The 25,362-nt window shown below is 39.3% G+C and overlaps 1 protein-coding gene across 8 annotated transcripts in view; it reads right to left on the reverse strand.

Annotated features, from left to right (window-relative positions):
- CACNB2 (calcium voltage-gated channel auxiliary subunit beta 2) overlaps positions 1–25,362 on the reverse strand; it is a 257,991-nt gene that overhangs the window by 82,399 nt on the left and 150,230 nt on the right. For 5 of the 8 annotated variants that reach the window (XM_074834404.1, XM_074834379.1, XM_074834394.1 and 2 more), the window contains one exon: positions 5,151–5,270. In XM_074834404.1, coding sequence (XP_074690505.1) covers positions 5,151–5,270 — 120 coding nt within the window. Of the gene's footprint in view, positions 1–5,150; positions 5,271–6,088; positions 6,687–12,662; positions 12,717–25,362 lie in introns of those variants that run through there. The other 3 variants (XM_074834442.1, XM_074834414.1, XM_074834386.1) reach the window with 2 other exon arrangements.

Below are 25,362 nucleotides of genomic sequence, written 5' to 3' on the forward strand. Positions count from 1 at the left end.
CAGCACTATAAAGGGGGCTGCTTTACATCCCAATGTTACAGTTCTAAGAAAACACAGCAGAAATTAATGAAGAAAATTAAGTAAAACGGTATCTGTAACCTGATTCGAGCAGATCCAGCAATGCAGAACTTGCCTGCAGCTAAGTGACAACCAGGTTTGCAACTATACTTTTGCATCAACAACTCATTTATCTCCAGCTAGACTACAGTGCCAGCTCCCATGTAATCTCAGCTAATGTTGCATGTCAGAGTTTCTATCTAAATGATAGCATACAATGGAAGTATTCTAAAACAAAATGGCAAATGAGAAGAAATCAGTGAAAAAAATATTACCATACACATCTAACATAAAGTACTACCCTATGTTGCTATGGCTTTAGGTGCTGTTCAGCGCCACAATATTCTTGTAATTGAGAGAAAATAGAGTCTCCATGATAGAACAAGCTGACATAATATAAGGACACAGATCAAGGTGATGGGCACTTCTGGTCTGTCAAAAATGCTACTGCAGCTTAAGTAGACATACCTTAACTAGCTTTGCAGCTGCCTGCTAGCAGCATGGGGTCATTCAGAGGCTGTGAAACCTGTCTGAGAGTGAATAAATACTTAAATAACTAGTCTTGGCACACTGCACTGGATAATTACATCTGACAATCTTTTTTCAGCCTTCAGCCTTGCAGGGATATGTAGGCATTATCCCAGCCTGCTACAGGTTTCAAAGCTGTGGTTCCCAACCCATGCACGAAGGCAATGCATTACACTTAAGACATTGCATTATTACTCACAGTCACAAGCCATCACCACTATTACAGCACACATCAAGAAAGCAAAACACGACAACTTATTGCCTAAGAGCCAGCAAAGGCATGTCTGGTATCAAAATTTCAGTGGTTCACCATCTTAATGTAAGAATTATGTAAATGGCATTTTAAACTAGGACTATGGATATTTCAAGTTTTAACAAACTCCTGAAAGATGCTAGCAGTAGAGCATTAGGTGGAGTACAAACAAAGCAGAGCTGAAAAGAGTTGAGATTTCCTATTACGGACACAGTTACTGACCTCTGGAAGGCCACGATCTGAATCTGACAGCCATTTAAGAAATTTCAGGACCAAAGGATATTGAGAGCAATCCTTAACAGAGAGCAAAGAGCATAGATAGGGCTGTCCCTTAATCACAGGTGAGAAACAGAACCTGGATTACTAACTGGCCCTTTCAGTACCCAATGTGTTAGAAATAACTGGAAAAAAAATTATTTCATTTTCCAAAATGCTGGAAGTATTCTATAGATCTCATTTGAAAATTGTCTCTGCATAAGGAGCTCTAAAGCCATGGGAGAAAAAAAGAAGCAAAATCTAAAAAATTGAAGAGAAGAGATTGAAGAGAAGAAAAAAGTTACTCTTGTGGAAGATAAGAAAGAGGTTTACAGATCACTCTGACTCACTGTATTTCAGTCAAAAACTAGCTTATAACATATGATGCGTTTGAAGCAAAATAAATCAATGGAATATTTGAATTGATTTTACCAGCACTGGAGAGGGCCAAAAATCATTATTGAAGTCCCCTTTCTTATGCAGAAACTTTAGCTCATTTAGTACTGAATTTAAAGGTCTCACTAATACTGGTACCTCACACTTTGACCTCATCCCCTCTCAGTTGGTGCAGTATTTTAAACTAAAATAAAAAAGCTTTTTCCTGTAGAAATTACAATTCTTAAAATATTAACACTAAAAGCAACTAATGTCATTCGGCTTTTTATTTATTTTTTGGCTTGTGAATGCTTAAGATTTGTGTTTTTAGGAAAACAGGAAAATCAGTAAAATATGACTACAAGCCCTTAGATTTGGGCACTGTTAGCATGCCCTACTCAGCTACACGGGTCCTCTTTGTCCTAGAAACAGCCACATGCTATGGTCTATGAGGCTACCAAGGAAATCCTCAATACCTTGAAATACTTTTTTTCTATTTCAAAAAACAAATAAACAAAACAAAACCCAACGTTGCTTCATTTTCATTGCTAAACTGTTCTAACCATCAACATTTCATCTCAGCTTCAAGCTTAACAGCTGCATTTGAAGATTTTTTTTTCCCTTGAGATTAGCTGCTGGCCTGCAGGTAGCCTCATCAATTGCCTCGTAATTTTGCGTCCCTGGACTACTCCAAACATGTGCCTGTGTCCCCACCTTCCTTACAGTATGTCACATGCCAAAGTGAGTCAGCAAAATCTGCTTAACTGTTTTCCAGAGAACCAATGCTTCTATTAAATAAATACATAGAAATGGCCAGAATGTGTATTTTCTTATAAGGTTTTTTGGTTTTATTTTCCCTATTTGGATACATATCAGATATGCATATTATAATCTGGCTTCATGTTACACAAACACTTAGAATCCATCAAAATTCAAATTTAAAAATCATAAAATCCTCCTAACAATTTGCCATTGTGTGCTTTATTACTATATTTTTCTTTTCAGTTTAAGGTGTATTCCCTAGCTGTAAGGAAGGAAAATGGATGTCATTAAACTGTTTTCATTAAGTGCGTGACACAATTCAACAGTTTTTTTATCTACCCTTAATTCACTATCATTTTCCCTCCACTGCTGCATTACTCATGTATGTCATCCTCTTCTAATTCCTGTGACAAATACAATTGTAATGACTTTATTTAGGATCAACACTTCCACTCACAGTATTAAAAGGTGAAAAGTTAAAGCAGCTGCGTCACTTGGCTCTGCCTGATAGCTGGTCAGGGTGCAGGCGAGGCAGCAATGGAGGGCAGGCAGCAAAACGCGCTGCCTGCGGGAAATAGATCTGGGTACACACAGGAGCCAGGCAGCACCAACAGAAGTTACTGCTTCATTAATTTTACTGTGTTTCAGGGAGGCGAAGGGCTGAATCACCAATAAAGGCAGAAAAGCACACCCTGTCATATTTTAGATCTACTGGTTTAGGTTTAATTTATGTCTTTTTAAGCATTTATTTCAAATGTAAGCACCGAATGCATATAATATTTTATTTAATATTATTAATTTAAACATTACACTAGACTAAATATTACATTACTATAGCCACTAAAGTCATTTCCATATATTACAGCCGGGAATGATTTTTAACATTTGACTCTAGAAACAAAACTGCTAATGTTCCAGCTTTAATCCATTCTAAAGCACGAATGATTTAAATAATTAATTTTGCATTTTCTATATGACTGGAATTACCCATTGTTATAGCAGGTTGATTTTGGCAGTGCCTTTGCTACTTTGACTGTTCACAAGTTGTCTTACAGTCTCAGACAGTGTCAGACCTAGAGACTATATCTTATGCCAGCTGGAGTGAGAACATTGCTTTGATGTATAGAAATACAGTTTTAAAAAGTCAGGGTCTGCTAGCAGTTTCTGTACAAACTACAATGGCAGCTGTGCTAGAGGTCATGAATATTACATAAGGGCTGTCCATGCATTCAAGCCAGCATCAGTAAGCCAAATTCCCATAGCAACACTCACATAGATTTACTCATCGTTAAGAGATGCATTAGTTCAGCAGCAAGTACTGTACTGCTACCCTGATTAGTCGTCAAGATATTATTACTTCAACTCTTTTTTTAAAGACTGTGCATTTACTGATAAAATTCAACACTTCACCTGAATTTCACGGCAGCCTTTATCACCTTTTCTAGGAGCAAAGAAATCTCAAACTAGAAAAAAGCAACCCTGATAAAAGTGAAACTCCTGATTACGATCAGCAACATCTCTAAGATACAAGGTGAAGAGGGAAGAAGCGGGCTGCTTCTGTCAAGTTTCTGCTATACTGATCCCAGGACAGCAGGACCTGACTTCAAAGAGATGTTCAGGATCTCTTGGCAAGTTCCAGCATCTCATTAAAAAGCTGCTTTAGGAGCTCTTATTAAATATCAGTCAACAATTACATCTTTCAAAAGAAAAATTCTTTGGCTTCCCTGATCAAGCTTTCTAGCTTGGTGAAGCTGTCTGCTTGTGCATTATAGTACTGCATTATTTATGGAGCTGGCCCTCACCATACGATCAGGTGCATAGCTCAATGATCTGGACTCCTGAATTTCTGAAGAACCCTTGTAAAACAGGCGACGTAAATGGGCAGAGGCAAAGCTGGCAGAGGAAAAGGAAACAGAATGGGAGATGGAAGGGAGATAGGGAAATAAAGAACAAGGCAAAATGGAGGAGGGGAATTGGAGAGAAAGTGAGAGAGAAATGTAGATCAGGTAGATCTGAGGCGGGATCTCAACAGTGTATTTAAATATTTAAATATGAGAAATGAAAAAGGACAACAGATCTTGGAAAACAGTGATACACCAAGATCTGGCAGATAGCATACAAAAAAGAAAAACTGGAACAATGTGATAAACAAATGATAACAAATAAGATGAGCATGATTTTTACAGGTGCAATAGTACTTAAAGATACATCGCAGATGAAAGAAAAACAAGCCCATACCATAACCTTTCACTGCTAAAACACTCACAGTCCTAAATGCATCTGGTAGAAAATATATAAACACACAGCAAGAACCCAAATCTCATTTAGTATTTCCTTACTAAACTGTCACTATCTGCCAGGAGTATGGAGATAGAAGGAGATATCTTTACAAGTCCCAGAGCATATTACTCACGGGGTCATTTAACACGCAAACTGTAAAGAAAGCCAGTGAAGTCTTCAGGCAAAAAAGACCTTGGTAACAGATTCTCCCTATTTACATACGACTTGTAAGGACCGATCCTTCACTGAAGGAAGAGGAATAGGATGCTTGATGTCTGATTTCTAGAACTGCAAGTTTTGAGTGCCATAGTGATCCATGGGCAAACTTCCACAAATATCTTCAGTAAGAACTCAAAGCTTTTACCCTATACACTGCAAATAATAACACATATTCAACAAGAGAAAAAAATGCACACATTTAAATAAGATTATTCTGAAATATGCAAGTCAATCAAGCACTTTTTATGGAAAACTGATTCAAAGTGATTTTTCGTGGAAAATGCACTTTCTACTGTTGTCAGGAAAATCTTTGTAAGAGGTCTTATGCTCTATGTTAACACATTAAAAACAGTAATGGATGATATGACAGTCCTTTAAAGCTGAACATTTTATGGGTCTGTGACATGAAGTAACACCTTACCTTTGCTTTTTCCAGCTGTGCCTGGGCCTGTCGCTCTGCCTCTCTCCGCACTGCTTCCCTGTCTTCTTCCAGAGATACATCTGAATCAGATGGACGGCTGGTGTAGGAGTCCGCCGAACCCTGCACAATAGAAGCAAAAATAATGTCATAGGTTGTTTGAGTGTTAAAAATAAAAGTAGAAGTGGTTATGCACCTTGTCTTTTCTCTTACTTCTGTGTACCTGAAAGGAGAGTAGCTGTCCAAAAGTGAAAGTCACTTAGAAAAATTATGTCTAGGTAAATGTTTTCTTCTGGACACTTTCCAAAAGTGCAGGAGTCTTCCCCAGTGTTTTATTTCCTGCACCAGCCCCGTGCACTTATTTGTGTGCTTTTCAGCAAGCAGAGTCAGTTGCTCTGTACAGTTACAGCAGTGGTGCAGTGCAGGGCTGAAGGACACACAGCAGCTTCAAGGATGGCTCCATAAAAATTAAAACTCTAAACAGTGACAGTACTAGCAAGGAAATAGACTTTTTATAATCAAAATGTAAATTCAGTATCAATAATTGCCATTACATGATATCATTGCTAACATATTCAACATCTGCTATCCATTTTTATTTTAGGGCAACCTCTTTACCTGACACACTTTCCCCATCAGAACTGCAAATGGCTCATATCCATCTCTGCCCTTCAGCAAAACATGCAAATGACCACAAATCAACTTCCAACTAATAAAATCCGTCTGGACTCAACACATGTCCCCATATCGCCACAACAGAAGCAGCCACAATGCCAGAACAGCTCTATAAATAATGACAGCTATGCTTTCCCTCTGCATACAAAATAGACTTCTGCTAATTCAATCAGAATGAAAACAACTGTCCTCTCCTCACCATCTATTTCTCTCTCTCTCTCTGCAATACATATAATATATGCTGATAATGAAAACATAGGGCTTACACAGATATCAGAATTCTTCAGACGTCCTCCTTTGGCTCTTTTCAGAAGCCTGATCCAGGTGGCCTTCATTAGCCAGACAGCTCAGTTATTGTCCGCAGCTGCAGCGCCCGGCACTGATCTCATAAAACATGTGCACACTGAGCACCGCAGAATCACTGCTCCTTTCCTATCCATGCTCTGCTGTGAGAGCCTTCCTTCTCTTCCCTCTGCCTTTCAAGCTTGCAGCCTCCCTGTTTCGGAGTATTCTACTGCAATTAAATTCTCAAATTTTCTCATGCCAGTAAAAAAAAAAAATTTTAAAAAATCCAAAAAATCCACACCACCTCCAGAAATCTCAACTTGAATGATAAAAATGTAAAATAAACCAGGCTTCAGGTAAATGTTGTGAGAGAGCTTCAGTTGATCATAAACTGAGATCGATCACAGAAAAATAACCTAGGGCTTTTTCCTTTCTGTTTTGGGGGGCGGATTTGGCTGTTAAAAATAGTGCTTATAAGAGAACCTTTTAAAATCCTGTGCAAAATGTATTCAGTGACATTTGCAAGTGCAAAGTTCATTTCATCTCTTCCTAGATTGGCTGGGGGTGGGGTAACAGGCTGTTCATATCACTGGGCATGCTCCATATGTGCAGCCTTTTACGCAGATGCTCACATCACACTGGGTTGTTAGCCTATGCCAAATTGCCATTTCACATCTCAAGGGTAAACAGCTGGAAAAAGCAAGGTCCCTGTGAAACTGGAGGAACCGGTACAGCGTCTCGTTCCCGTCATGTATGTCTGCTGCGAGCCATGTTTCCCTTGGATGCTCAGTTCTGTCACACAGAGCTTCCCTCCGCTGCAAAGTGCTGAGCTCCGCTCTGAGCTCTCTTACAAAAAACGTAAATCCAAAAATATGCCTGTTGAGCAGGAATTTAACCTCCTAGTTACTGCTTATATTTTTTCTGACGTTAGCAGAGGAAAGAAGCAGAGAATAACTGCAACACACCATTTAACACATAAATATTAGATCCTAATATGGCAAAAGCCAAACAAAACATTGAATTTCTATATTCTGCTTTTCAGAGTCACTCTCTATCCTTTCATAAACTGACATGGGAAAAACATAATAAGGCATGGTTATCTAGGGCATTTATGATTCACAGACAGACATGCAACAGTCTAGTTGTAAAATATCACTGTAGCTGACTGCAGCGCCTGCCTTCAATATAAATTCACAGTTACAAGAAAAATAGAGAATAGAGATTACAGCTGAGAACAGTGATCATGCACATGTTGTAGTATGTCAGCAGGTCCTAGGAAGGACCGAATCCTGCCACGTTTATGTCTGCATAACAACGAAATTGCTCAATCACAAGTGATGCAGCAGCCTACATTTAACCACTATGAGAGCAAACAATAGTTGTCACTAAACTGACAGTTTAAAATAAAGGTAAATTTTAACTTTTCAAATTTTATTTTTTTTTTCCACGAAGCCTGTGATAGTTAGAGCATAGAGTTTAATAAGCTGGTTTGAACTGACATAAAGAAAATTATTCTCCAAGGGATATTTTGCTTACAGGAGTCCAAATACATCTGCTATGTTACAGTGGTCTTAAAATGCCTACTGAGCTAAAGCAAAAGGAGCAGAAAATAAAAGAAAATGCACTCAAACTTTTCTTGAATTTTTTGAAAAATCTTGTCCATTAGGAAAATACCCAGAGGCCCTGTAACCTCCCCAGAGCCTTTCAAATTTGACTATTCTTTAAAATTTCCCTTTGTCACAACTTCTGACACAGCTCCTCAATGGAAACAGCGGCACAAGACGAGCAGCAACAAGGGGACAGAAGTTTAGTGTAGTGTTTAAATCCTAACAGGTTGACAAAACAGTGGCCTGTGGTCAAAACCATTGATGTTATCACAGCATTAATGAAAGCTAAGACCGTGGTGAACAGAATACTGGGTTTTTCTCCTAGATATATTTTTCATCTCTTAATTCATCTAATGCTGAAAAGAATTTTAAATCCAAAAGGAAGAAATATCTTTATGTCTTCATTCGATTTATACTTTGAATATGGAAAGCTCAGGCCTCACTGTGCCAGTAAGAGGAACAATTAATTTCAATATTCAAAATTTATACAGAAATATTGTTAACGGCTTATCTTCTAATCTTGTCAGAATAGTAAGAATGACATCACATGTCCTGCTAGGGCATGATTTGAGATGGTACGTTATGTCCTTGTGACGTGCTACTACTTCTTGAGTGCTATGAAATAGGTAAAGGAGAAAAATGAAAGGTTATTTCCATAAAATTTTTATTTCACTTAAAATCTTTAAAACTGATTCAGAACAAAGGCAAAATGTGAAATGTTTAAGTGTAGCATGAAGTCAAACTGCTGACATTGGCAAATTATAATATGTCAACAGGGAGTACAGATTGTCTTGTTTCATCATAAACTGACCAACCTGAAATGACTGAGCCACATATTTAGAAAATCAGCAGCACTCCCACAAATGCACCATCAGTAGGGACCTTAGTTTGGCAGAGAGGCCACAGCTGGTAAATGTGAAAATTTATCTATGAAGTTTTCTCCAGATGTCTAAGCAATGTCATTATTTTGAAAGATGTTGAAGAAAGCACAAAATGCTGCTCCAACAATGCTACACAATATTATGTTGATGTTTTATTTGAGAGTAGAATTTTTATGGAAAGACCAAATTAATTCCAATTAATTGTGTGGCATGTATATTTAGCATGTATGAAAAACTGAAGAAATACATTTTAACAAAGGAAAAAGGAAACAGACCTTGTTATCATTAAGGGGATATCAAGCAGGAATTGTTGACTCCTTGTCTAAGGGCCATGGACAGTTCACAGCCTGGCAACTGCCAAATCTAGCCCTGATGTCCTCTCTGGTCCTTGGCATGGGCCCTGCAGAGCTTGGCCATTTGCCTACTACATACACATTTACACTAAATGCTGTAAAACTGTGCTCTCCCACAATTACTATACAAGGAGGGCTACCAGCTCCCACAGTAGCCGCTGAAATCCTCTGCTATGTTTGCATTTAAAAAACAAAACCAATATTGATTAGAATTTTGTTGTTTAGAGCTAATTGGGCATTGCTATGTCATCTTCAGCCATGGGGGACATTCAAATAACAGGAGGAGTGAAATTTTAGAACAGCTGGGAGCTTTAGTATGACAATGTGATTAAATAAGAGATTATACAGGAAACCAATCTTCTCTTTCCCCTTAACATGACTTTGGCAAGCTTGATCACAGCACCCAGCTCAAGATTAACAGGTTTCCAAGGTGCCAATCCAATCAACAGCTGGATGAAAGCAGAATTTTTTAAAATAATCCTTACATTTGCAGGAAGCCTAGATTCTGGCATTCATGAACCTGGTAAACAGTTGTACCACATACTTTATTAGGGAAAGCCAAAACAATTAAACCAAAAATAACCTCCCATACCAAAAAAAACCCGCACATTTGGTCTCACATTTCATGATCTTAGCCTAAATGTTTGCTTTCCTGTTGTTTTGCTAAGAAAACGTAGCATGAGTAGGTATTTTTAGAGAAATGACAGTCTCTTCATGGCGACTCTTCAGAAAAGCTTTGGCAATATGCAAACTGTTTCCAAAAGGGCAGCTGCAGAGCTCAACCTAGTTAGCACACAGACAGACCCCTCAGAATCAGAGCTAAGCTTTCCCCAAATCTGTGGGATGCTCTGGTGTGTTAATGGTTTACCATTTTTCGCAAAAAAAACATCCAAGAGGGAAAACTACTTAAGACCCTATTGTACTAGGCACTGTACAGTCACAAAGTGAATACAGACTGCTTAAAAGAACTTGTAGTATAAAGGATGAGAGAATATCAGCAGAAAAAAAAGGAATAAGAAAGGGATCAAGGTAGCAATGCTATAGAAAATAAAGCATTTTTAAATATTCGATACCAGCATTATGACTCATCCCTTGCATAACCATGGTGGGTTGTTGTTTAAGTGAGTTTTCTATATGTATTATGGCAGAGATTAGTTCTGTGAAAGCCTCTGAAGGAGGATAATCTGGTAGCTCTGTATATTCTGACAGAGAGATTCTCACACTTATGAAACAAGAGAAAGTGCTTTTGAGGAAGAGGGCAATGATAGGAATAGAAGGAAGTCTCTAACCTTATCAAAATATGCTTTATCAACAATATAATCACATAATCGAGAATTTTAAAAACAAAATAAATCCCCCAAACTAAAGAAAAAATGGGATTTGATTTTTTGAGACAATTAATTGGATCTAGAGAATGGGATTAAATTATTGATGACTTTGAGCTCTAAGGAAGAGTCAGAGAAATGACAGAGCTAAGATGTTGCCAGTGGAACAACTCAGAGATGGGTGTCAAAGGAAGAAAAATGATTGCAAGCTGCATGAACCTGGATCAATCACTTTTGTCTCAGACTGTCAGCACACACAGGGGTATTAACACAACTTGGTTGACTCATGGTAACTTTTTAAAGCCCTGGTAACTTGATTATGTGTCTAAGCCCTTAGGCAAAGGTAAACCAAGATTATTACAAGCTGAACTGTGGTGGTGCTTACTGAGAAAGAAGTGGGTAAAAACTGGAAGGCCTACAGGAAAAATGAAAATATAATTTTTGACTGAATGAATCAACAGCTGATATCACAAAGGAAGGGTTTTAAATTGCAGAAAGACAACTCAGAAAAAAAGACTTTTAATATAAAATGCTATGTGTCGATACAAGAGCACAGAGAGAAAGACAAAGATTGGGTCAGCCACAACATTACAAGCGTTCCATTAAAAAGAGGAAAAATGGAAAACACATCTGGGCTGACAACAAGGAAACAGAAAGACAACTAGAAAAGGAAAGAATTTGAAGGAAAGCATGGCAACCATCATCTCAATTTGTCTCAGCTCAGTTAAAAGTGCCAATTTAGATTCTCTGTTCCAGATCTTCAGTATATTTTTATCTGGGATTTTGGTTCAAGTCATTAAGATTTTCTGCATACTTAAAAATAACTTCCCTGAAAATTTAGCATGAAATTCTGTTAGCAATGGAGAATTTTGAAGGAAAAAAAAAATTTCTTTGCATTTTCTCAAATTATCTCTGCATGTACAATCCCTACTTGGTTTTCAAATGTAACATTTTTAATCTACTCCAGATAACAAATGCAAGGTTTGGGGGTTTGTTGGTTTGTTTGCTTGCTTTTTAACTTGTTAAAAATGCTGAGGTTAAGTATATACAGTGAAGTCTTCCCTATTTTACTATCTCAAATGTAACAACTGCTTTAATACATATTTTTGCTTGCTACCCTTCATTTCTATACTGTAAATATAGTATTCATCTGTTTAAATAATCACCCTTTTCCATATATTCCTGAGTTAGCTTGGCAGGCATGTACTCTGAAGAAACTGCTGTCATACAGTAGTCGTCTACAATACTTTTCAACCTCTGGTAAGTTTATTTTCCAGCCCATCATCTACTACTGAAATCTTGATTTTCTAGTCATGATCTTTTATTAACAGCAATCAATTATCGTCATGACATAAAACACTGCAATTTACTCACTGCTTATATTAGGAGGTTTTCTTATCAACACCTTTGTTAAATTACACACAGTGAAGACTAAGGAATTAATTAATTGAATTTCCTAACCCAAACTCACTGAAAGCTCAAGCTTGTCAAACAGCAGTACATTTGTGACTCAGCCCAGGTATCTCTGGCAGGCGCGATCATCCTTTAAGCATCTGCAGCCTTGCTCTCTCTGATACGGCCAGAAACACCAGGTGAGAAGCTTTCACACTGCATGGCACCATTTACTTCAGGATAAAAACACTACATAAAATACACATATCCTCATCAGTGGGCTAAATGTAAGCTCAGTTTCCAAGGGTGTCAGAAGCCACATGAGTCCTTGTGGTTTCAGGTGTTAGTCCTTTGTTCCAGCCTTCATCCTCATGTACACTGCTTGAAAAATACCAGAACTCTTTCTTTATACCCATTACCTACCCTTCAGGTCTAGCATAAACCAAAGCAAACTCCTTGCAATCTTCCCAAGAGGATGAGGCTCCTTACATCATTTAGATATTACAATTACTCTCATCTGAGTTCAAGAATACAACAGTCCGTAATACTTCCACATTGATGGAAATGTCTCTGGAAAGGCCTTTTTTCTCCCCTCTTGTCTATCACATATCAAAACAATAATCTTAGAAAATTGTCTCTCTCCAGCATATATCTTCACAGTTTTTGTTCTAAAATGAAAATATACCAGTTAATGTATAGATTGCATGATATCAACAGTTCACATCCATTGGCTCTTTTAGATTTGACTCTAAAAGATATCTAACCTAGCACATCCACACAGAGCAGGTGAGGGTATCAAGTGTGCGGTGTGTGATATTCATCCACGGGCGAGAAGCTAAAGCAAGCACTGCGTGCCTGATTCTCCCATCCCAATCCACGTGGCTGTCACTGCTTGTACGGCTCCACCAACTGCCCTTTGAAAGAGGGAGAGCAAATGGAGTTTGTGATTCTGACTCTAGGAATCCTTCCTATTTCACTTTTAGAGCACTATCCCCACCTCTTTACTAAGAAGCAAGACTGAAGTCTCTATGTCGCTGCCTCTGTTTTCCATCTGCAAGCAAACACAAGAATGTGAAGAGCATATACAACATTTGTTTACAAAAAATTAATTAGTAAAAGGTTGTAGGAAATCATCTGATAGTATATAATATCTAATAATTAATAAAACTAAGTACATTTTCTTACCACTAAAACAGATCTTGTACTATGGATTTATATTAGCACTACTGAGATATGATCACTTAAGTAAAGAAGGGAGAGTTAAAAGAGAAGTATATGTTTTAGGCAACGTGGAAACAGAAATATGCCTGCTACTGAAGATGGTGACAATGATTAGATGCTAACCTGAAGGAAAATAAAATATAAAGTAATTGAAATAGAAAAATTAAAGGAAATCCTGAAAGCAGCACATGGTCTTTGTGATTTTTCATTACTCAATGTCGGAATATTTTTTGTGTTCTGGAACTTTCAAAGCTTGGTAGAGTACAGAAGCCACTTTCCAGATAGTAAGTGAACTCAGATTTTTAAAATTATTGCAATCTAGAAAACCAAATATTTTCTGTTTTTCAGATATGAAAGAAACATCAGAAACAGACTTCTTTCTGATTCAGAACAGACTTTGTCTGGGTCAGGAGAGCACATTACATCATATCCCTCTCTGAGCTGTTTCCTCCTCTAGAGGAAGCACCAAATTTTGGACCACTGCTTGTTCTTTTATCTATTGCTGCAATACTGAATATCAACACAAAACATGTGTTTGATTTGCTGATAAATCCAAAATCTTAAAAAAGAATGCCTCTCCTGTGTCAGACCTATGATGACATACTACCTCTTGTTCTCAGGACCATAAGGCAGAAAGGGGGGTCAGGAGGTCTCTAGTACAACGTCCTTTTCAAACTGTGAGACCAGACCAGCTTGTTCAGGACTTTATCCAGTTGGGCCTTGAAAACCTGCAAGGACAGAGACTGCACAACCTCTCTGGGAAAATCCATCCCATTGACAGACTACCTTCAAGGTGAAGATGTTTTTTCGTATATCCAGTCTGAACCTCTCTTCTTTCAACTTTGTGTGTTTGTCTCTTGCCCTCCCACCATGCACCTCTGAAGAGCCTGGCTCCATGCTTTCAATAACCTTCTTGTAGATGCTGGGAGGCTTTGGTTCCCACCCCCAAGCCATCTCATCTCCAGGCTGAACAAGACCCAGTCCCTCAGCCTTTCCCCACAGGCCAAGTGATCCAGCCCCAACCATCCTGGGGGCCCTTCACTAAACCATCTCTGATGTATCCATGTCTTTCTTCTGTTGGGACACCAAAACTGGTCACAGTAAAGCAGCTATGTTCTAACGAGTGCTGTGCAGAGGTTGGTAATCACCTCCCTGGATATAGTGCTCCTGTTCATGCAGGACTCAGAAGTTCAGAATTTTAAAACAATCTGCAACTTTGGAAATATAATAGAATTCTCATCAAAAAAGAGCCAAAATACACCTTGGGCAAACTTGTATTTATTGTGCTACACAATAGTCAACTCATTCAAAAATTTTAAGAGATGCAATGCCTCACATTGCTGGAAAGCAACATTATTAATATGCTACCAGGATGAATCAACTTCGTAAAATCCCTCAGATAAAGAGATTGCTTCCAACATATCCCAAGCAAGTTTCTGGTCACAAGAGAGTCTCCAGCACCTGCAGTGATGAAAGACACAAGAATGGAAACTCCGGCCTTAAGGTCTCAAAATATGTTGCGCTAACTCTCATCAAAGAAATAAAAACAAACCCATGTCGTCCCTGACAACTTATTTTCTTGAGGAACTGCACTGGCTAAAGCCTGCTTTTTCCTCTCCACTCCATTGTTTGGAAATGGAATTAATTCTCTCAAACTCATCCAGTTATGCTCAATTAAAAGTTGTATTTCCTCCAGTTTACAAGGCAATCAATCTCTGCTTAAGGTATTACCAACCAAACTTATCAACTGTACTGTTATATGTTGAGAAACCGAGACCAAAAGTTTCCAACCCAATCAGAATTTATTATAATTTCAGCAAGCAAAGTTAGTGAGCAAAAATCAGCGCTGGGCAGCCGGGGAGTCTCCGCTCCATCAACGGCGGCCCTCTTCCCTTTTTACAGTCCCTTTTTATATACAGTCTTCCCGGTTGACGTAGTTTCTTTCGATATGCTCTGCGCATGTTCGTTTTGCTACTAGGGGGTCGCAGGGATGGAGGTTCTCAATCTTCCTTATTCGATCCTCTCAATATCTGGGTGGAGACTTGACCTGTGGGGGCTGATTAAGCAAGCCTAACGGCGTCTGGGTGGAGACCAGACCTGTGGGGGCTGATTAAGCAGGCCAAATGACATCTGGGTGGAGACCAGACCTGTGGGGGCTGATTAAGCAGGCCTAACGGTATCTGGGTCTCACCCACCAAGAGGCCCCCAGCATATCCTGCCAAGCAAACAAGCACTTTATCCTGCTGACATTTTAGTGAACAAACCCACCCAATCTATCACAGTACCATTGCTGTTATCACCACTGGTCTTCTGCTGAGGGGACAGTAGTATTACAAAGATGTCACTAAGGTTGCTGCTCTGCTGTACTAATTAGTAATGCAATTATTGTTTGTATGAGACTCCTAAAGATAAAGAGACTGAACAAGGAGCCAGCAGAAAGTAGGTAGGTGGTTGATGGGCATCATCCATACCCCACAGAAGAGAAGCACCTATGACAAAGCGGCAAAGAAGGACAAGGCTTCAAGAGGAGAAATATAAGAGAAAGATTTCAAGAATGTGAGAGATGGATGGCAAGCCAACGGGCATTTTACTAGTTCTTGCCATTCTCCAGTTTAGCAGCAGAGATCATAAAATTGGAATCATTACAAAGGCAGAAAGGTATCTTTTCTAGGATTAAAAATATCACACAAAATTACTGTCAAACAAAAAAATTACCTTGATGTTATTTGTGTTTATATGCCTGGCACTACAAGAAGAGTTATTAAGCTAATATCTGCCTTTTCTAAAAAAAAAAAAAAAAAAAAATTTTAAAATATCTAACCACTTCCATCTCTGTATTGTATGCAGTTTTCCATTACAGCCAATAAATATCCAGTGGTTTTAGGCTTTCAAACTGAAGTATATAAGCAGAAAGCTAATTCTACAACTATGTTTCTACTTACACTCATTCAACAGTCTCTTTGTGTTCACCTTGCTCTAAATGAAGTCAGTCCCCAAAGTATTCATGGACAGATAAGAATTATAAAATGACAGAGAAACCCAAGCTGCATCATCTTTTCCAGGTCCACACCTATTGCCCACTCAGTAGTCACGTAGATTGTATATGTGCTGCTATACCACAATTCAAATATGTTTGTATCTAAACCCTCTCAAAGATTCTCCAGAGACACAATGCCGGCTTCCACGGCCAGGTTAAAGGCAGAAGTCAACACTAAATGCAAGACAGGCTTTTCACGCTTTAAGGAGTCTGACTCCCACTGGCTTTCAATAGTATTTCAGTTCATCTCCACTTCGGAAAGAAAGGAGTTTAGTATCTTAATTATTACTTTTTGTTATTTTACATTTATCGTTAACCAATTTCAATTAGGCTGAAACACTTATTACAAAGTACTGTAAACTTTAATGTAAGGAAACCAAAACATCACTCTAGATTTGCACTGTTCTCCTTCCATCACTCCTTCTGTAATAATTATTCTATCTATAATCAGCAGTAATTTGTACAGTTAGCGTCTCCCTTCATGTTCAAAGTTTTTGAGTTTACAAAGGGTAAAACAAAAATGATGGTTTATTGTTTCTTTCTTCATGCAGAAGAAAAGGAAATGTTTGTTGCTGAAGCTGGTGCAGTAACACAAATGTGCTCTTTTATAACCCCTTGTTTTGTTAGTTGTCTGCAGGCACGGATCTTATGATCTGAAAAGGCATCAGTATTTTTAAGTCCTGTTCATTTTCAAAATCATCATAGCCTATGATTTCAATAGCAGTTCCTTCTTGTTTCCTCTTTGATTATGCTAAAATAGATCTTATTTAAATTGAATAGCATTTCATTCACATCATAAAATCTACCGGAGAAGTGCAAGGACAACACTTTCAATTGTCACAAGGAAAGCTGATCCACAAAACATGTTGTATAACTGGCAGGACTAATCTCTCCCACCACACTTAGACACAGATGTCCAGGTTTATTTAAAATAGCCCTATGCAAAACAGAACAACTTGTGGTGTTTGGGGTTTTTTTTAAATGTATTCATTTCATTGGGAGGCATTTGATTACAGAAAGATCTCAGATTTTATTCCTGTGCTGACAAGGCAACAACAGATAGAGAAAATGGTATCAGTTGCATTGTATTTTCTCCCTCAACAGACAGAGGACAGTCCCATCCAGACCATTTCCCAGATGTTCTTGCCCGCAAATTCCACCAAACCTTCGGATCCAAACTGATCAGAACATTATTTTGTACTAACAAGATACAGCTGAACAGAATTATTCACATTTCCTTACAAATTGGGGGGGGGGGGGGGGGGGGGCGGGGAATAACATTTGTGCATGCGTGGGAAAACTCTTATATTCAGAAGGCAAAGCAGTTTAAGTTATTATCTGATATCAGCAGTAGGTGTATGTGGTGATTGTTTAAAAAAAAGCACATTTTCTTGCTGTTAAATTCTAGTGAAATGTCGATCAGTGAAAGCAAAATTTGACATATGGTGCTAGTATTGTACAATGAGTCTTATGATTTTGCTTAAGCATCTCTGAAGGCCACCCATGTTCTTGCCAGGACACCCATATAACAAATAACAGAATTACAGCAAACAATATGAATAATTCCATTTTAGAAAGACCACAGGGTAATTAAGGGAAGCAGAATACAACTTTCATAAATATATGGGGTATAACCACAATATGACACATATGATAAATTGACTATATTTCAGCAACAATTCAATGTCCTTGTCCTTCAGATCTCACTTTATAGATATATCACTATATTTATACGGAATGCAGATGAAGGCAAAAGAATCACAGTGAATTACAGATTAGAGGCCTAAAATTTCAGAATTATATAGGGTATCCTTCAGCAATGGGAACTAAATCGCGGGCAACTGCTGCACAAGATGAAGACTTCTAACAGTTTTGACTTCTAAAACATTGGAATTTCTACTTTGGTGCCAATAAGATTTCTATATAGCCTGTATTCTCTGAATAGAATCACAGAAAAAAATAGGTTGGGGAGGGAACATCTGGAGGACAGGACTTCTAGTCCAACCTCCTGCCCAATGCAGTGCCAGATTCAAAAACAGATTAGCTTGCTCACAGCCTTGTCTACTTGCGTTTTGAAAATCCCCATGGATGAAAATTTTGCAACTTTATAAAATTTTACTTGTTAATCTCCTACACCAGAAAAAACATAAGGAAATTCAAAGAGTAATCTAACATCTTAAGATAAACTAAGAAGTTATATGACATTTAGCCTCAAAAATTAGCCTGCTGAACTGTTTCTACAAGTTTCTACAAATACAACTGTATCAAGTTCAGCACAAAGCCAATTTTAGTAAAGCCCATTTCTGCACATGAAAAAACCTTAATTACTTCCAGTGAAGAAAAAATTAAGTTTCTCATTTACTTTCAGGCAAATGCACTTTATAAAAATACATGCAGAGACCTTTTTCCTATCATATTTAGTTGTTCCTTAAAGGAATAGCTTTGCAATACAATTATATTCTTATATTATAATACTCTAATAATAGTTATGCATGTATCAGCCTTGCTCCTATAAACCAGCCTGCTATTGTTCCCTCTGCTTAAAATTTACCTGCCCTTAGACTTAAGAGCTCAACTGAGTAGGCTGCACTCTCAGTTTGGATTTCTGCACCGTTTCTCTGACTGTACCATTAAACAAACAGTTTGATTTAAAGCATTTCTTTTTATTAAGAAAATTTGTCCAGATATTTGGAACACAGAAGCTGCCTTAAAAAAAGACAAAAATGTATTAAAACCGATGCTTATTACCTCCATTTGATTTGCTTGTAAGATCTAATAGAACACTAAAACTGTATCGTACATCATAAAATATAGTATGTTATTCTAGCATTTTAAATCCCCAAAAGTCCTATGCATTGCTAAATGAAAACATATAGATTCACATTGTGTTGTAAATGACAATGTACAATGAAACATGCACAGGAGAATTTCTCAGGGGTTTCATTATTTCTTTTCTCAGAGAAAAGCTTTTAAAAGTGATAGTTCCTATAGTCCTGTAGTTACAGCAATCATAACACCCAAGTTTTGCTAAATCTTCTCCCCACAGAAATCTTAGATATTAATCTGGTCAGAGACAGTTAAAATAAACAAGCTTGTCATGGCTATCATTACCTGTTTCTATGTAAATAAAAGACTTGCTGAAAAAAAGAATTAATGACTCCTGTGGAAGATGAATTAACTATCCCCAGCATTTCGTAATTCTTATTCATCAGCTAAAGTTGTTATCTGGAAAGTAACATGTAGTATAAGTAAACAAACACCACTTCATTTTGTCAGTCCAGTTGCCCAGAGCTTGTTTATAATTTAGAGGAGACATATCTTCGTGAAGACAGATGCCCATGGCTTCAGTAAAGAGGTAGATGGATTTTTTTTTTCTTGTGATAGACTTCCTGACAGCCAATATTGCATAAAAATAAATAATAGGTTTAGTCTGATCAGCTGTTTCTGAACTTGTTCATCAGACCTACTTATTGTAACCTACTGGAAAACAAAAATGTATTCCCAGACATAAACACACAACTGTAAAGTAAGAGAAGATAAAAAAAAGAAAAAAGGAATTGTGCCTGGAAGAGATTATCAAAGAAGTTTCAGATCAGATAATATGAAACAGGATTTTTAGCCCTTGGTTTCCCTGTGTGGAGGGTTCCTATCAAAACATCATTGGACTAAAATTAACTCCTGCCTGCTAGGAGTGCTTAATTGAGTTGTCATAACTACTGTAGTGCTGAAAGGTCAAGAGACCAATGAGCTATCTAGACTGCCAGCCACCACCTCATATACCATTGATGGGAGAAAAGTAGGTGCACTACCCAGGATAAAGCATCTAAAACAGGCAGTCTGCCATGCCAGGCAGGCAGGCATGTATGGCAGACAGTGTGAGCATGTGTCTTTGACTCTAGCTAGCTTTCTATGTCCTGCAGGGGAGTCACGATTTCAATTTTTCACAATAAAACATCTTGCATGTGTACCCCTCCTGCTAACTTATATCTATCCATCCACAGACTAAACAACATAGACATCAAAATGCATGTCACAAATACTTAACTGGAAAACAGATTTTAAAATAACTCTATTGTTAGAGGCACTACACTGGGTCCCCTGCAAGATCTGGAATTTTCTTGTACTGTATTCATGCACAGCATATACAAGTTCCATTTCTTTAACTAGAGACATTCAAGCTACCTTGTTCTAAATAACTACAACTGTTATGTGTAGGGCTCCACCCCAAGTTTTAAATTGATGACTTAAAACAGGCATGCCATTAGTGTCTTTTATCCACAAGACCTCTTTAGCTACATAGGTCTCCTGACATCTAATTAAATAAGAAGTCAAATATATATGGTGTAACAGGGAGCATGTTGTAAATAATTCCCAAAAGCCTGGAGACACACACACACACGTCAAAGATAATTAAGTATGTTGCAGCTACGTAAATCAGAGAAGCACGTTAAATTAGCTTGTTAGCTCTGTGATGCCATAGCTAGATTACTGCCCCTACTGTTAAGACTTGTTATAGCTACATTAGGCTCCATTCAAATTCCTCACTGAAAAATAGCCATATTTTCTATATCAAGACCTGTAGAGCAGATGGCAAGTACTCCTGAAATTATTTTTTTAAAAGTTCATGCTGGTTCATTTCAATGAGGTAAACTGTCTAGCACGAGAGGTTGATCAGTCATCTGCCAGGAAGTAGGTAGTATTATCATATTTATTTCCTTCAGATGGAAAAAAAACTGTAACCAAGACCAAGCAATTTGAAGATTTCATCAGGACTTGGTGCTGTCGATACAATTAGAAGACAACTATTCCCAGAACCCGAGTGAGATTTCCTTCCCTCCTTCCCACCGCTGTCTCACAAATGGAAAAGTAGCCAAGAGGTACAGAGCTACCTCAAGCAGTTTAGTGGAGGGCATGTGGAGCCTCCACTCCCTTTGCTTTTTTCCACCAGCACTTACTACGAGCTGGAAGATGAAGGTGAGAAGCAAAAGAGAGAGCTACAATAAAAACACACAAATAAAACAGCATTGGTGAGGCCACACCTGGAGTGCTGTGTCCAGTTCCAGGCTCCTTAGTAGAAGAGAGACATGGATATACCCGAGAGAGTCCAATGAAAGGCCACAAAGATGATGAAGGGACTGGAGCATCTTTTACATGAGGAAAGGCTGAGAGAGCTGGGACTGTTCAGACTGGAAAAGGCTCGGGGGGGGAATCTTTTAATGTATATAAATATCTGAAGGGAGCATACAAAGAGGGTGGAGCCAGGCTCATCTCAGGGGTGCCCAGTGACAGGACCAGAGGCAATGGGCACTGAAATACAGGAGGTTCCCTCTGAATATCAGGAAACACTTTTTCATTGTGAGGGTGACTGAGCACTGGCACAGGTTGCTCAGGGAGGTTGTGGGGTCTCTATCCTTGCAGATACTCAGGATAGGGTTAAGTTTCCCCAGCAGTGGGGGGAAGCTCTAGCCGGGTTATTTATATACCATGCTGACACCACGTCCTGGCGCCAAAGCGCGGCAGCGCGGGACAGTTGGTTATCGGTTATCGCGTGTGTTATGCGACTCCTCTGCTCTCACTGCTGTATCGGTAGATATTTTTCTCTGTTCATTGTTATTACTGTTATTCTTATTGTTATTGTTGTTGTTTGTTGTGTTGCTGTTGCACTGTTGTATTAAACCTGTCCTTATCTCAGCCCCGGGGCTTTGTATTTCACTCCCTTTGTGGGGGAGGGGCAGCGGCCGCGTGGTCTCAGACTCTGGCAGGGACTAAACCACCACACTGGCTCTAGGTGGCCCTGCCTCAGCGGGAGGGTTGGACCAGATGACCTCCAGAGATGTCTTCCAACCTCAAATATTCTGTGATTCTGTGAAAAGTGTTCACAAGGCTGCTCACCCATGCCATGTGTGCATGTCATTTGTAAATACTTTGGTTTCGTTATACTGTCTTCACACTTGTGAAGTGAACTGCACTGGTCCTGCCAACCCAGGCCAGTTTCCACACTCCACATCTCTTCCATGCTAGTCCATAAACAGAAGTAAACTTCTCCCTTGCTATTTCACCACCTGGAGCTGATCAGCGTGGTTGGTTTCTAAATGCCAGAAATGGTTTGACCCTTGCTAACTTCACAGGGCTCCCTCCCATGCATGCCCTCAGGTACAAACCTGCTTCTCAGACATGGTGCGCTAACAGTGATCCTCTTCCACAGTAAGAAGTATGCTCATTCCCTTCCTCCATTGCCTTCAGGCACCACTTGGCTCTAAACCAGTACGAAAGGATCCAGGTTAATTGCAGCTGTTGCTTTGCCTCGTATTTTCTGTTGGAAATATCTATTTCTGTAAGTTAATTCCTGAGGAGGGAACCCTGTCTTTACTCTCTGAGAGTACCACATACCCCAGGACACTATGCTATAAAAGGTATGCTGTGCTCTATGTTAGGGACAGCTGATCTAATGTTCATAGACTTACACATGTAACAGGACTTACAGATCAGTGCCTCCACCTATGGCCTCCACAGAGCTCCCCACCTTTTTCTTGCCTGTTTATGTGTTGGTTCATGGGGACAGAGGTAGGGGAAGGCCAGACACAGTATAAATCCCTTCAATATACAGCCAATAATCAAAAAGGCTCCATCCTCTGTCAGTGAAATTCAAATTAAACGACGGGGACAAGGAAAAGAAATCTATATAAAGGTGAAACAGTAATACAATTATTTAAAAATTCTACTTCGCATACACAACAGGAGGTTCAACACCATTTTTTCCTCTGAGGAAAAAAGTATGATCACTACAATTGTACAAATCACTAACTGGAAAGCACACTGGGTGTCTTGGGAATATCACTGGAATGACCAATACCCCCTCTCTGCATGGGTTTATGAAGGTTTTCCTCTCTAGTGTTTCCCTATTGTAAACTGAAACTGTTTCAGGAGCCATCCTGCTACACGATCGAAGCCAGCGGCTCTTCCAGGCTTCCCTTGGGGGAATCCCAAACCTCATATGCAGTGCTTAAAACACAGCTGAGACGTCTCTGAGCCAGTCATGGGGAATGATGCCATACAGAATGGCCCTCATTTTTCTAATTTAGGAAAGAAAAACTGTATTACTTCTACACTTCGGCTGCTGCAGAGAATCCACAGGCAAAGGCTTGCTAAGGGTGACTGTTTTACAAACCTACATCCAGCTCTGGATGTGAGCACATCTGTCTTTCACACAGAGATCCTCTCGCTAAACACCCAGTTTTAGGCATGAATAACTCCAGTCCTAGCACACACATACAACATTTGCAGTTGAAAATCAATCAAATACTAGCATTTGTTATGTGTAAAACAGGTATTTTTAAAGCAATTTATGAACTTTAAAAAGTAAAACAACTACTGTTACCAGAAACAAACCAAGTATCACCTAAAATTTAAAGGCAAATATCAAATGTCAAGTGATCTGTCCAAGGACAGTGTGGAGGGTTGATGCTGGCTGGATGCCAGGTGCCCACTAAAGCCACCCTAACACTCCCCTCCTCTTTAGCTTGATAGGGGAGAGAAAATATAACAAAAGGCTTGTGGGTTAAGATAAGTACAGGGAGATCACTCACCACTTACTCTCACGGGCAAAACAGTAATCGACTTGTGGAAATAAGTCTGATTTATTACAAATCAAATCAGAGTAGGGTAATGAGAAATAAAATCAGATCTTAAAAACACCTTCTTCCCACCCCTCCCTTCTTCCTGGGCTCAACTTTATTCCCAATTTTCCCTACCTCCTCCACCTCAGTGGTGCAGAGGGACAGGGAATGGGGGTTGTGGTCAGTTCACCACATATTGTTTCTGTTGCTCCTCCCTCCTCAGGGGGAGGATTCATCACACTCTTCTCCTGCTTCAGTGTGGGGTCCCTCCCATGGGAGACAGTCCTCCATGAACTTCTCCACCATGAGTCCTTCCCACAGGCTGCAGTTCTTCATGAACTGCCCCAGCGTGGGTCCCTTCCACAAGGTCACAAGTCCTGCCAGCAAGCCTGCTCCAGTGTGGGCTCCTCTCTCCACGGGTCCACAGGTCCTGACAGGAGCCTGCTCCAGCCTGGGCTTCCCACAGGGTCACAGTCTCCTTCATGCACATCCACCTGCTCTGGTGTGGGGTCCTCCCCAGGCTGCAGGTGGAGATCTGCTCCACGGTGGACCTCCATGGGCTGCCAGGCTGCAGAGGAATCTCTCCTCTGGCACCTGGAGCACCTCCTCCCCCTCCTTCTTCACTTGGTGTCTGTAGAATTGCTTCTCTCACATATTCTCACTCCTCTCTCTGGCTGCAATTGCTCTCCTCCATTTTTTTCCCCCCCTTTCTTATAAATAGGTTATCCCAGAGGCGGTACCACCATCACTGATGGGCTCAGCCTTGGCCAGCGCTGGGTCCATCTTGGAACCAGCTGACATTGGCTCCATTGGACATAGGGGAAGCTTCTAGCAGCTTCTCACAGCAGCCACCACTGTAGCCCCCCCGCTACCAAAACCTTGCCATGCAAGCCCAATACAGATGGACTCATGGCTCTGAAGTAAATCTCAGAGGCTGAATTTAGTTTTCCTACCTTTCAAGTTTGTACTTTAAATACTCACCATGTGCCATACAACTTGCTCATCTGAAAATAGCATTAGATGTTGTTGCCTTATGTTGAACTAAGGTGAGCATGGAAAAGTCATTACAAAATCTTAGGATTAAATTTTTACAGTGGTTCTGACACAGGTAACTTGCAGATATGTGCTTGCAATAAGAAACTTGCAATCCAAGTGAGAGGTTCCCAAAGAAGCAATCCTGAGTTATGATTTTTAGACATGTTCCTGTGTTAATCCACAGTATGATAAAAAAATACTGTTGCTAAACAGTTACACATGACTCTGTCCAATTCTAAACACCACCCTTATCTCTTCTCCCTTTGCTCAGTTTTTGAAATAAGGTAAGTAGCAACGACTCAGAGTAAACACAGAAAACACATCAATGTGTTCTCCCTGCTGATTTCTAGGACTTACAGTAGCATATTGCTGAAATAGGTAGGATTTTCCCTTCACACAGCAAAATTAGCCCTATCAGCAGTACGCCTGCTGCACATAGAATCAGGGTTTGTCAGATACACAAGTAGCACTTAAAAAGTAACTCTTCTAAAACCTGATTGTCATTTGACTGCTTCAAGATCTTCCACTCCTTTAGAAATTTAGCAGACAGATTTTCATACTTTTTAGAAGATAATGTTACCCTGCAGAAGCCATGAGTGTAACTGGCATCTGTCAACATCATACTTAATATTCCATAAGAAGTACTCCATCCTGCAAGAGGACATAAGCAAACTCAAGGGAAGTGAAGATTTAATTTAAATAGACAACTTCAAAAACTTTTGCCTGGAGAACACAAATGACAAATGCTGGATTTCCAAGGCAACCAAAACATTTACTCTGGACATCAC

Source organism: Strix aluco, chromosome 1 (genome assembly GCF_031877795.1).
Source record: "Strix aluco isolate bStrAlu1 chromosome 1, bStrAlu1.hap1, whole genome shotgun sequence".
Taxonomy (NCBI): Eukaryota; Metazoa; Chordata; class Aves; order Strigiformes; family Strigidae; genus Strix; species Strix aluco.